This window comes from Miniopterus natalensis, chromosome 7, assembly GCF_054644295.1.
Source record: "Miniopterus natalensis isolate mMinNat1 chromosome 7, mMinNat1.hap1, whole genome shotgun sequence".
NCBI classification, from domain to species: domain Eukaryota; kingdom Metazoa; phylum Chordata; class Mammalia; order Chiroptera; family Miniopteridae; genus Miniopterus; species Miniopterus natalensis.
The window spans coordinates 27,968,875-27,983,189 of record NC_142087.1 but is presented as its reverse complement, the minus strand read 5'-3'; the positions used below and the strand labels follow the sequence as shown (position 1 = coordinate 27,983,189).

The 14,315-nt window shown below is 49.9% G+C and overlaps 1 protein-coding gene across 1 annotated transcript; it reads left to right on the top strand.

Moving 5' to 3' along the window:
- Positions 1-12,838: 12,838 nt before the first annotated feature.
- NKX2-4 (NK2 homeobox 4) lies at positions 12,839-14,106 on the top strand. Its single transcript, XM_087818593.1, has 2 exons — positions 12,839-13,292; positions 13,505-14,106. The coding sequence occupies exons 1-2, from the start codon at positions 12,839-12,841 to the stop codon at positions 14,104-14,106; spliced, it is 1,056 nt and encodes a 351-aa protein (XP_087674719.1).
- Positions 14,107-14,315: the final 209 nt, after the last annotated feature.

Below are 14,315 nucleotides of genomic sequence, written 5' to 3'. Positions count from 1 at the left end.
ATAGAGTTGTGGGACATTTACACCGTGGAATACTACGCAGCCGTAAAGAAGAAGGATCTCGTACCCTTTGGGACAGTATGGAGGGACTTGGAGAGTATTGTGCTGAGTGAAATAAGCCAGTCGGTGAAAGATAAATATCACATGACCCCACTTATAAGTGGAATCTAATGAACACAATAAACTGACAAACAAAATAGGTCCAGTGGCATAGAAGCATGGAACAGACTGACGGATCTCAGAGGGAAGGTGGTAGCGGGGGGAGTGGGTGGGAGGAGATTAAGCAAAGAACTTACATGCATAAATGCATAACCCATGGACACATACGTATGAAATATTGGGGGCAATTGTGTAAAGAACTATATAGACACAACTGACATCATCAAACTGGACTCTTTGTTCTACTCAACTTCTATGGTGCTCATAAGATTCTAGTTCAACAGACCCATCAGGAAGTGACTTCATATTACCCTTCCCCATTCAGCATGGGAAGCCATCCTATAATATTCCCCCCCCTTAACAGATTCCCCATGCTTAGAAGGTTTTGAAAAATCACTAGAAGCAATAAATACATTTAAATATTTTCATAATCGTTGAGCGGAAAAGGTGTGAACCAGAAGCCACAATGGAAAATGCCAACACATTTGACTACATAAAAAATTTAAAGTCTATTTGGCAAAAGACACTAGAATCAAAATTAAACGGCAAACAACAAACTGGGGGAAATACTGCAATATACACACAAGAAGACAAAGAGTCTTTACTGTATAAAAAAAGAACTCTTACAAATCAATATAAAAATACGAACAATACAGTAGAAAAAAGACATGAACAGGCAACTTATAGAAAAATCCAAATGACTATTAAGTATCTGAAATGATACTCAACCCCACTAATAACCAAAGTGATGCAAACGGAATGAAATACCACGTTCCCCCGGGATGGGAATGATCTAAGACACATGAAAAAGAACATGAAATTCATCGCTGGCAGGGAGCAGGGAAAAGGCGATTCTTACCTACTTCTGGGGGGAGCATAGGTGGTGCTGCTTTTCTAAAGGGTGGTGTGTATTGAAATGGAAACTTCAGCCCCACCTGTGGAACCTGGAGGTCCTGGTTCTGGTCCTGGTCCTGGTCCTGGTCAGGCACAGGCCAGGGTTGTGCAATCAATCCCCAGTAGGGGGCGTGCAGGAGGCAGCCAATCCATGATTCTCTCTCATTATTGATGTTTCTCTCTCTCCCTCTGCCTTCCTCTCTCTGAAATCAATAAAAACGTATTTTTAAATATATTTATATGTGTGTGTGTGTGTGTATATATATATATATATATATATATATATTAAATCGATTCCACTTCTAAGGATACACCCTAAGTAGATCATTGGTCAGGTGCACAAAGTGGTACAAATACGGATGTTCATGGGGCTGTTCACAGCACCTGGAAGTTGAGGCAACATGAGCGTCAGTGGGTAAGGGCCTGGGGAAGTCAACGATGCTGCAACTATACAATCAAGTGTCGTGCAGCTCAGACACGGGAAACCTCAACATAGGAGTAAATAACCCAAGGCGACTACAGTCTTTGCATATAACCCCACGTATGTTTTTAAAAACGCATAAAAGAAACTAGAAGTCTATATACCAAATTTTTAAATGGCTGGTTCTGGGGATCACGCCTTAGAAGAGGGCTGAGGGAGGCGTGGCCAAAGGCCCTGGGGTCGTTTGCACAGGTGCCTCCTTAAAAGACTGAAATCTGGAAAGCCAACATGCAGTGATGACACCCGCAGGTAAAATCAGCTGCTGCTCTGGCTCCAGCGGGCTGCCATCCAGTGGTCCATCATTAAGGGGGGCGGGAGATGTCCTCTACATTGCAGTCCCTATAAATAAGGTCCCACGGGCACAATGGGGGGGGGGGCTGACCCAAAGGCTTAGAGTACACGTTCACCTAGCACCACCCAGCTGGCCAGTCCCGGCTGTGACCCCCTCAGGAAAAGGAAGGAGGGAGGGCACATTGTAACACTGGGGGGGGGGGGGGCACAAGGTGCTGAGGAACTCTGTGGCCCCCCCAGGCCGCCTTAATGACTTGAGCTCTGACCGGGACAGCGGGACCGTAAGGAGGGTTACTCAGCTCATCAGGGAGAAGGGAGTGGCATGGCTCAGGCCAGACAAGCTTCCCCTCTCACCCCGCTCCCCTCCACGGCATGGCGATCCCCAGGGATGAGTAACTAATGGAGACCTGAAGACCCCTGAGGTGTAGGCAGGGGCACACTTTTGTGTGGTTGGTGCTCCGCCCCTTGCTCCCTGCACCCCCACTATCCCAACGCGAGAGACAAAATCTACCTACAGTTAAAGCCGGGCTTGGACAGGTGAGTACTATAGAAACAGAGCACCCAGGGCCTGCAGCTCTTGTCAAAGGCACCGAAGCCGTCCTGCTCTGGACACAGACACAGGGGGAGCCGGGGTCCCCCAGTCTTGAAGTGCACCCTGCAACTCAACTCAGGCCAAGCAAGGTGAAGACGGACAGAAACGAAGAGGCTTTTATTAGGAGTCCAGGGGAAGAAATAGCTCAGCTTTCTTAGTAATGTTCTACTCTTGAATAACTTTAACATTGAAACAGATTTTCTAGAAAGTAGAAAGTAATTATGAAACGAGAGACAACCAGGGTTGCATAAATGGTGTCATGATGATATCAGGACAGGTTTGAGCATGTTAACATTTTCATTTCATTATACCAGCAACATAATTAGTTTCAGAATCTAAGTACCAAAGGTGTTCATCCAAATGCAATCTCTGTATTTCAGCTCTGAAATAGAAATGCCAATGAGTTCCAGTTGCCTGACACATTTTTAAAAGTAAACACACACACACACAGAGGGAGCTTCGCTTCGTACTTTCCTGGCACGTCACAGCTTGGGTAAGTCGTGAGATCATGAAGGCATCAGTGTTAGGTCTTAACCACACGAATGAGCTTTAAATTTGTGAGAATTATAGACGTCTAGGTCAATGAAGCAGAAGGGAGCGCTCAGAAGTTTTAGATATACACATATAAGGAAAACCGATCTTCCACGAAACAAAAAGGCAATTCCACACCTGGTTCAGAATAGCTGGATATCCACTCTCAAACGGAGGGACGAAGGGAAGGAGAGAGGAAGGTGAATTAAAAAAGTAAAATAACTAGATCCATACTTCCTTACATCCTCACAAAAATGGGCTGGAAATGAATCATAGACCTAAAAGTAAAATATAAAATTTGAAAAGGCGCGACTGAATTTTTTAGGTTCACAGAAATATTCCATGTTTTGATCCTGGTGGCAGTTACATCACTGTTTGCGTTTGTCAAAGCTCGCAGAACTGAACTTTATGTATGTATGTTACACCTGAATTTAAAATTTGTAAAAAATTATGAAAGGATCAGAAAGGATCACTTTGCGTAAAACCTACCAACTCTGCCACTAACCGTCACATGTAACTTGAGCAAAAACCTACATTTTCTGCGCTCAGCTCTTTAATAAATTCATTGAAGTCAGTATAAGTGGTTCCTGGAACACACAAAAAATATATTCATAAATGCATCTCGATTAGAGAGGAAAAAACAATGAATTATATAGAGTTCAGAAACCATGAGTTACAAAATTCAGAAACATTATTATTTAAAAACAATATCTTAACCCCTGAAAACAACTTTTAAAAGACTTGGTTTATTTTTTTAACCTTCGGGAATATAAACATTTCTTCAAAATAAAACAGTAAGATGTAGAACAGCTACCCAAAGTCTTTCCCTGTTTTATCATTAGCAATAATACAAAAGTTGTAAAAGCGGCACAAAGCAGCCAGACCGCCCCGGCCTCCCGTTTTCAGCCCGCTTACTGCTCGCAGCGTTTTCCAGCCCTGGAGATAAACCTCCGGTCCCCTGGAGCCCGACTCTTCCCTGCGCCTCAGCTCCTGCAGAGGGGAAGTCGCTTAAGGGGCTGTGCACAAGGAGGCCTGTTCTCTTTTCCACCTCACACACACACTTGTAAGCAACGTCACAACAGCCCAGCACCACACGCACGTGCAAATCTGCCCCTGGGGCCTGCGCTGCGAACTCCTACACAGTCTCGGGCCCCAGAGCCTTAGCTGCAACCCTGGCAGGGGCTCAGGGGCCTCCATCAGCTCCAAGGCCACCACCTTTGTGTGTGTAAATGGATTTAAACTCTTTAGCCTAACTTTAGAAGCGGACTTTTTCTCCTTCAGAGAATATAAAGGACACATTGTCTGAAAAATCAGAGTCTCCACGTTGGAGGTCACATAGCGCCACCTTCCATCCAAGACAGGTCCTCCTTTAGCATGATCCCCGAGGCGCTGGCACCTGTCTCTTCTTTCACAGACTCACCCAGTTACCTTAACCGAGTGGCTTGGAACTGAGGTCTCTTTCCCAAATCAACGCGCAGTCAGAAATGGATTTTCAAATTCATAAGCTACCACCTATATGTCCAACGCTGTTGAATCATTTTGCTAGAAGGTTCTTATACTGAATTAAAATGTTAAGATCTGCCTCCATATATAAAATTTCCACTAACAGACTTTTGGATACCATCAAGAACAAAGCTAATCTCTATTTTACATTATAATATTCTAACTATTTAAAGACAGCTTTGCCCGGCTGGTGTGGCTCATGAATGTACCTCCTATATTAGTAAAAGATTAATAAACGTTACTGGTTTTAGCTTTATCTCCACCTTACAAATGGGATATGTTCTAAAAAGTTCATTAGTGAGTCAGTTATTTAGACCCTGGCATGCACTTTCTTAGATACGATAGAGATATTCGTCTACATTCACATGCATGTATATAAACATATGTACATATAATTTTAAATAATAAAGCGATAGATATGCATACATACAATTTAAAAGTACTGTTTCACCCTGGCCAGTGTGGCTCAGCTGGTTGAGCGTTGTCCTGTGCTCAGAAGGGTCACTGGTTCGAATCCCGGTCAGGGCATGTGCCCAGGGTCTTCCATCCCCAGTCGGGGTGTGTACCAGGGGCAACTGATCACACTGATGTTTCTCCCTACCTCTTTCCCTCTCCCTCTAAAATCAATAAAAATATATTTTTAAAAAGTGCTGCTTCAAGATCAGCATTTGGACACCAAGAATAAACTTCCTCTCTCTGGTATCAGAGGAGCTCCCTTCCCAGTCTCCTAAAGCACTCAGGCCACCCTTGGGCAGTTAGTAACCACTTGATTAATTCTTGGTCCACAGAATTGTGTATGTTCATTCCAGGTCTTTTCTTTCTGGGGATTTTTTTTTTTTTTTTTTTTTTGGTATGAAAAGGTGGAAACGAGTAGAACAACATGATAATACAGAATCTTTTTTATCTGTAGAGAGCTTTATGGGAGGTGACTACACCTAGAGTCTGACATCAGAGGACTGAACTTTCTAATAACCAGACTGTAGAATAAGGTGATTTCCACAGAGTCCTCCTTGAAATGTACGCAGTTTGTTCCTGGAATCTGAGAAAGCACATGCCAGGACCCTAGTATTTTGCTCCCGCCGTCGGAGTTACCGTAATGGGGCTGCTTTGGTAGGAAGGTCTCCAATTTTTGAGGAACGGCCACTATGCGGAGCCGACGCTAGGAAATAACTTCATCTACAGAATTTCACATTCGCGCTCAGTGGGTGAAGCCCACCCACCCCACCCCACCCCCACGAGAGATTTCTCTTAGAGCCAAGCGTCAGGAGAAGCTCCTTTCACCAAGGAATCAGGGGGTTTTCCTTCCTAAAAATACAGAAAGTGTAACGGCGCTTTCAGTTCCCCCGGGAAGCTTGGAGCCACGTGAGGTCCAGCCATGGGAACTGGGTGGGCTCTGGGGTCCGCAGAGTTGATTTTTTCCACCCGCCTCTTAACTTTCTGCTCTTCTATAAAATCCCTATTTCTGAGGTCCTCATTCTTCCCAAGCGTTTCAAGTGTGCAAATATGGTCATGGAGAAACTGCCTCATCCCCTGTATGAGCCCAGGGAGGAGAAGATTAAATGCGTAATTTCCCTTTCGCCTCTTACAGTCAATCCCTCCCGGGTCTCTACATCTAAACACCCGTGAGAGACGCAGCCTACCTGGGGCCACGCTCGGGGGCCGCGCCCCGCGTCCAAGGCTGAGCACGCTCCGCGGTGGGCTTTCTCGGGCATCACAGTGTCTGCTTTTCACAAGCACTGCCCTGTCCCCGTCGCCTCGCAGCGCAGCCCAGCCACGTCTGGGGCACCCGCCGCGCCCTCCGTTCCGCGCTCTGAAGTGGGCCAGACACTCCGGTCCGGTCGTTCATGACCCACGGCCAAATCACCTCTTCATGCCGCATCATTTTTTCCCAGGAGCAAAGCACTTCACAACACGCGTGCCTGCTGAACCCAGGTCTTGTGTGAAAATGACTTCAGAGGCCGCCGGAGACCTCAGGTTTCTTTTCGACGCCCCCGTGTCTTTAGAAAGCGACTCCTAAGCCACCGTCCCCGTGGCCCGTCCACTCCGCACACTGCTGGCGAGGCTGCACCCAGGCGCCTGCCACCAGTTCGCTCAATCTTCCGGGCACTGATTATCCCAAAGAGATACCGATTTAAGAAAAGAACTCTAGAAGAAGTCACACACACGCCAGACTATTTACAGAAAAAGAAAACTTCGTGTGTGCAACAGTTTTCATTCAGATCTCCCCGAGTACTTTGTTTCCAATGGTAAGCATATTATAAAGCACCTCAACCACATAGTAAAACTATCCCCTTGTGGGGTATTTCATCAGCTAATTCCTAGAACAACTTACGTATCACATTCAACCTTAATATACCCTTCACAGGTCAAGGTTTATTTGGTCCATTACAAAAATGGACTTTAAGCAAGTATCAATCTTTCATTACTGTGTAATTTTTAAAAATCTTTCACCCAGTGAGGTTTGTCATTTATCCTTAAGGTTAATTTTATTTTTAAATGTGTTTTGGATATATATGGCTTTTATTTCAGAAGGGATGATCTCCACATGGTACATACGTCTTCTATTAGATAATTGTGTTTTTGAAAGACATACTGTCTGCCAATGATACGCTGCTTCCATTCAAGCTGGTACCTACCGGCTTTCTCAAGCAACTCTGCTCTCTCTAGTTGGCATTTTGGGTTCAAGTCTAATAACTTGTGGTTTGTGGCACTTTTTCGAAATGTCCATTATTTCTAAAAGCAAAAAGCAGTTTGAACCACCTTTCCAGTATGACCCCTGCATAAGTCCCCGCACAGTGACAAAGTCAAACTACCTTTTAAATCCAGAACTTCACTCTCAAGGACTTAATAGACGCTAGATTTACTGACGAGTCAGATTCCATTGTTAGTGTACTTCACAAGCTGGATATTTTGAGGCGATTATTAGTAATATTCGACCCCATCTGACGGGTTTGTTGTGCTTCAAGACTTACCAGGTTTTGTTTTTAAGGGAACCTTGTGAGACAACTTTTATCATCAGTTCTCCTCATGACCCTCAATGTCGGTATAAAGTGGACTAATGCAGTTATTTCGTATTAAGCTTTTTAATGTAAAATACTGAATCAATGATTAAACTGCTTTAAATCTACCAAAACTGAGAGTGGCATATGAGGTGAGCACTGGCATGTGGCCGTACAATTACCTGTGACGTTCCTCCTCAGCGTCAGGGTTTCACACAATACAGGGCAAAATTGGTCAAACTATTCTCTAGTTATACTCTTACCTTAGTTATTTCTTTTGAAATGTCTATAGTAAAACTTTATTAATAAATGCAACAAATAATCTACTTATCAAACTATCAGAAACTGCAGTTTCTCCTGTAAGTAAGCGATAGCAAGAAATATAAGCCAAGTACCAGATTCAGGTGTGAACAGTGATACCTCCCTGATCATTACAAATTAATTTATAAGTGTAAGGTGGCACATCTTTAATGGGAACTGTAGGACAAAAAAAGACTTTACATTAAATTAACTGAACCTCTTAGATTTGGCAAAGCTGAGCGCATATCAGAAAAAATTATAGAAGCATGTATTATTTAAAAAGCTATATGCAGGCACTCTAATCAGGTGTGTATAAAGATAGGGTAGAACTTTTAGAACGACTAGCTCTTCATACAAAATAATAAATAAAAATACGGCTTTGCTTATAACTCAAAGGATTTTTCCCCCCTATGAGAGCCACTTGATGACATTCCAAAACATCTAAAAACTGTTAAAAGATCTTGCTCAATAAAAATGCCGCTATATTCTAAAAAGTTTAACTTTCTGTGTCAGCAAGATATACAAGTAAACTTGCTATTCAAAAATAAAAGATATATTTCAATATTGCCATTGTTTTTCCACACCATGTACTTTATTTCTCTAAAAGGTCATTTTACAGACAAAAATTAAATTTCTAGTTCAAGCTCCGAATCCTAGGGTGAGAGAGCTTTAACATACTAGGGAGTTTTCATGGTTTACAGGCCGGCACAGCCTCGTGCTCTTCTTGGCCGTGACTGGAAAACCTGGTATTAGAGCTGGACCCAGAAAGGGGCCTTCACACCTGAATCAGGGACCTGGGTTATATTTATTGCTATCACTCGCTTAAAGGAGAAATTCCAATCTTCGATAGTTTGATAAATTATTTGTTGCACTTATTAATAAAGTTTTACTAGATCCATTTAAAAAGAAATAGCTATGACAATGATATAATTGAACTCATTACTACGACAACTTCAGCGACATCTTTAACACCTATCATTCTCGTACTGTCCTGGCGATCATGTTAATTTAAAATAGATTCATTGGTCAAAAACTAAAAAAACTATTTTCAACCTAAAATATCTGAATCTCAGGAAAGGATGGCTCAGGGTTTTCTTTATAGGAGTTAAATTACAAGGAAAGAATTGCATTTTGTGAAGAAAATACGAAAGGCTGACTGGCACACAGAATAGCAAAGCCATAGAAACACAAGTGTGAAGTTATAAGAGATTAAAAAACAATTCAGGTGAATGTTCAAGCAACAAGACTTTGGGAGGGCTAAAAAATAGAAATAAAAACGAGAAGAACCAGATTTTAGAAACTGGTGAAATTAGCAACATTTTAAAAAGAATTAAACTGTTTCACGTCTACAGCAGTTTTGTTTCTTCTTCATAACCTTAAAATTTGCTACAGAACAGCAGTATCCTGACATACTTCTTTATTCCTTCCCAGCTGCACAGAGGATACTTTAAAGTCACTTCCATAAGATGAAGATTTTTATTAACCAAATCACACAACTGTTTTAAACTAATCACACATGCTTCCAGGTCTCTCATTTTTAAAAGGTACTTATCTTCCTCAGTATCAAGCAGAAAGCTGTATTTTCAAGCACAGTTTGTCCTTATACATTCATTCCTTCCACACTGGACATCTGCTTGCCACCCTCGGAAAGCATTTCCCACTCAGCACTGGCCGGTTAGGCCGGAGGGTTCCTCCGCATTCCTCAGGCCCTTTCTCTGAGCTGCTGTCTGAGAGCAGCAATCCCCAAATCTAGGGAAGGCCCCTAGCGCCGATTTTATTTTTCCAAGTATCTTTGGCTCTAAGGTTGATGAACAGATCCGAAAATTTCAACAAATACCCCATTTTTGTCAGAAAGCCAAGACATCCCACTGAATCTTTTTGTCCATGGAATTTTTCTGTATCTGCCACAGCCAGTTTAAAAGGTTTCGGAGCTACGCGCGCCGTGTAAAACTGCAAAAACATAAACTGTAAAAAGAAAAGGTGCCGAGCAATACAGAACATGTTTCCAGAGGCGTAGGCGTCCCAGAAGGGACAGGTTAACAGTGCCTGTGAGGAGGGCGAGGGGGAGACGGGAGACAGGAGGGGGAGGGTCTCTTCACCCTACCCCCTTTCACAGTATTTGCTCCCCCCACCCCAGTAGCAACACTGTTTTTAAGGAAAGAAAACGTTCCTTAGAAATACATTATACACTTCCTATGAAACCCAATCTCGCCACTAGCATTTAATCATCTACTGAGGATAAACCTCCATACATAAACCAGGTAGGTGATAATCTGATGACATCAATGTGATGAAAAGCTTCAAGGAACCGTTACTTGGATTTTAATTTGTCTACATAAATGTACACAGGCATCCTCCAGAATCGTCTGCCCACATCCACGTAGCTCAGCATGGAAGTATGTAATTTCTGGAACGAGACACAGATCTCTGACACGGAGAAATGTTAAAGACTGTGGGTTTCTTTTCCCAGAACTGCTCACCAGTGGATATAGTACTATTCGGTGTATGAAGTCCCCCAGCATTTGGAAAGGGACTCTCTGCAGGCAGCCTCCCGACTGGTCAAGGGCTGTTTTCTTTATCCACGGGAACCTTCCAGATGTAAATGCACCTGTAGCAGGACCCACGGTGTTGAAAAACAAAATACGCAACCACCTGTGGTGTAACCACTTACCTAAACTGCTACCCCCAAGTCCTATTTAAAAAAAAAAAAAAAAATTACATGAGATAAAATGTATAGCCTGAAAACATAGTGACTAATAATAGTCTGGGGGAGGGGGGACTAATGGTAAACATGTTTTCAATGGGGATAACAATCAACATGAAGATTATGACCCTGGGCTTCATTTCTGAAACATGCCTGAACTTGAAAAATAAAATATAATGGTTCGCAACTGGCTTTTATAGGCACAGATGTTACAACAACTATTTTTACCTACCCTGTTGTCTCGGAGGAAAGTTTGGAAGGAAAGGCTTTCTGCTACTTTTTATTCAAGCGAACACAAGTAAACACCACTGAGTTAAACCACAACGTAAAACTCTACAGTTTTCGGGCTTCCAGCAAGCCCTGAAATAGGCGCGGACACGCTTCTTCGTGTGTCACCAACTTAAAGGTCAGCAGCCCGCGGGCAGTCCCGAGCCGGTGGGAGCGCGGCGCCCGCCCGGCGTCTCGGGAGGGACCTGCGGGCGGAGCGCGTCCGAGCGGCAGCCCGACCTCGCCCAGCGGGAGCAGCGCTGCGAGCCCTCGGGCCGCGCGCGGGCTGTCCCGCGGCATCAAAGCGCCGCCCGCACCCTGCCCTGGCTGCTGCTTTCTTCTCAGAGGTGACCCCACTAGTCCCCCCCAAACCCAAGGGCAGATTCTTGGCAGAAGCACAAAGACGACACAGCAACGACTGAACAACAAGGGCAAAGGCACTGGGGCCGAGGCTGACGCGGAGCGGGACGGATCTGGGACCGTCCTGCCCTCAGGACGCGCCCCCGGTTAAGGGGAAGCGACTCGTGCGCAGCCTGCGGTGTGGACTAGAAACCCCCGCTCAGGAAGCACCCCACTGGCTCCTCCTCTTCCTCCTGCCCAGGCTCCAGAAACCCCAGAAGCCGCACCGTCCTTTCCCCTTCATCGCTCTTTTTAACGGAGAGATTGCTTTCCAAAGTCAGCAGGCTTCGCGCACTTCTCGTCTCATCGGTCTGTGCAGCGCAGGGGGGGGAGCTGCAACGTCTCAGTTCTTTGTTATGCAAGAAACCACCATGTTCATTTTTTCAAGAGGAACGACTAGTCTCACCTGATTTCTGCACCCATTTCATAGCCCTTCTTTGAACAGGTTGTATTTTCCTCGACAACAAAAAGCCACATTTTGAACAGCTAGAAATAGTTGTACTTTGGGCTTTTTCTCTCTCTCTCTCTTCTTTTGGATTATGGGAGTGACAGGAGAATAATCCCTAAGAATTGAGGGGGAGAGAGAATGGGGGGAGAGAGGGGGGAGAGGGGAGAAAGGGGGGGAGAGGGAGGGAGAGGGAGGGAGGGGGAGAGAGGGAGGGGGAGAGGGGAGAGGGGGAAGAGGAGTAAGAGGGGGAAAGAGAGGGAGGAGGGAGGAGGGAGGGGGAGAGGGGGGAGAGGGGGGAGGGGGAGGGGAGAGGGGGGAGAGGGGGGAGAGGGGGGAGAGGGGGGAGAGGGGGGAGAGGGGGGAAGAGGGGAGAGAGGATGGGGGGAGAGGGCGGGCCAGCGAGCAAAGGGAAAGAGCAGGAAGGAACTTTACAGGTGCAAGCTGAACCTGCAACCTTTTGGCAAATAGAAGTTACTCTCTTTCCCCGGCCCAGCCCCAACTCCCACCGCGGAGGCGAGGCGGACCGTCACCAGGCGGCACCTGCGCATCTGCGAGCGTCTCTGCGCGCTCGCTCCTCCGACTGCGATACTTGGAGCTAACCGGGAAGGGCCCGTGTGGTTCTCACAAAATGACGCTAACGGGTCTGAAGCCGCATAAATTAGGAGCCCGACAATGGCGAAGGGCGGTCACGCACCTCTCCTCCTCAAGCGCTCTCAGGGTGGGACCCGAGAGCTTTTTTTAACACTTAGAGGAGCGCGGGCGAGCAGCTGGGAGGCCCGCGAGCGCCGCGCACCCCCCCCCCCAACTTCGCACACCCGCCGCCCGCAGTCGTCCCGGCCTCGGCCCGCGACACCGAGGGAGGCGGCCGGGCGGCGACGCGCGCGGCCCCGCACTTCCAGCCCAGACGCCCGCGGGGGCTTCCACCCCGCCGCCCGGGCCGCGGCGACTGCGGGCGGAGGCGCGGGCATGGGGAAAGCCAAGGGGGTCGCCTTGCCAAGCGGCACCCACCTGCCCCCTTTCCCTTTCCTGCCTCCGACACGGGGGGGGGGGGCGACGGAAAAGGATGCCAATGACCATTGTTTGCCCGGTTGGGATGTTGCTCCGCCCCCCGAGTCTGTCGTAAACCCGGCGCGGGACTAAAACAGACCCCGAGCCGCAGCTCCCCGGGCTCGCGGCGCCTCCGACTCCTCGCGCGGGCCCCGCGGCCGTGCCCGGGTGGCGGCGACGAGGGGCCGCGTCCCGCCCCGGCCCCTACCTGGCGGGCCGCCGAGCCATGTCGTTGAGCCCCAAGCATACGACGCCCTTCTCCGTGTCCGACATCCTGAGCCCCATCGAGGAGACCTACAAGAAGTTCGGCGGCGCCATGGACGGCGCGCCGCCCGGCCTGGGGGCGCCCCTGGGGGCCGCGGCCGCCGCCTACCGCGCGCCGCCCGGCGCCTCCGCGCAGGGCGCGGCCGTGGCGGGCATGCAGCCCCCGCACCCCCCGCACCCCATGGCGGGGCCCAGCGCGGCGGCGGCGGCGGCTGCGGCTGCGGCGGCGGCGGCCGCCACCTACCACCTGCCGCCCGGCGTCCCGCAGTTCCCGCACGGCGCCGTGGGCGGCTACTGCAACGGCGGCCTGGGCGGCGTGGGCGAGCTGCCCGCCTACGCGGACGGCGTGCGGGGCGGCGCGGCCGCCGGGGCCCCGGGCTGGTACGGAGCCAACGCGGACCCGCGCTACTCGTCAAGTGAGCGGGGCGGGCGCGGGCGCGGGGCCGGGCGGACGGCGCGGGCGCGACGGGGCCGGGCTGCGGGCGCGCGTGGGGCCGCGGGTCCTGGGCTCCGACCGGGGGAGCGCGGGAGGTCCCGGGACGCAGCCGGGGGGACGGGGGTGCTGGGGCGCGGCCGGGGTGCGAGGCCGGCCCCGCGCTCACCGGGCTTCCCTCGGGCCGCTGCCCAGTTTCCAGGTTCATGGGGCCGTCGGCGGGCGTGAACGTGGCCGGCATGGGCTCGCTGGCGGGCATCGCGGACGCGGCCAAGTCGCTGGCGCCCCTGCACGCGGCGGCCCCGCGCAGGAAGCGGCGGGTGCTCTTCTCGCAGGCGCAGGTCTACGAGCTGGAGCGGCGCTTCAAGCAGCAGAAGTACCTGTCGGCGCCCGAGCGCGAGCACCTGGCCAGCATGATCCACCTGACGCCCACGCAGGTCAAGATCTGGTTCCAGAACCACCGCTACAAGATGAAGCGGCAGGCCAAGGACAAGGCGGCGCAGCAGCTGCAGCAGGAGGGCGGCCTGGCCCCGCCGCCGCCGCCGTCGCCGCGCCGCGTGGCCGTGCCCGTGCTGGTCAAGGACGGCAAGCCGTGCCAGAACGGCGCGGGCGCCCCGACGGCAGGCCCCGCCGGCCCGCAGCCCGCGCCCGCGCCCGCGCCCGACCTGGAGGAGCTGTCGCCCAGCCCGCCCGCGCTGCACGGCCCGGGGGGCGGCCTGGCGGCCCTGGACGCGGCCGCGGGGGACTACGGCGGCGGGGTGCTGGGCGCGAACCTGCTCTACGGCAGGACGTGGTGACCCCGCGGGGCCCGGGGCGGGTCCTGCCCGAGGCCCGAAGGCTTTGCGGATCGCTGCGGGAACGGCCGAGGAGACGTACCCGAGCGGGCTGCGGGGCGCGCGGAGAGCGGCGGACGCACGGACGGGGCGCGCGGAGGGCCGGCTGGGAACCTCCGCTGCGGGCGGAGGCGCTGCAGCCCCGGGACCAGGGCCTGCGGCGGGCCCGGTGG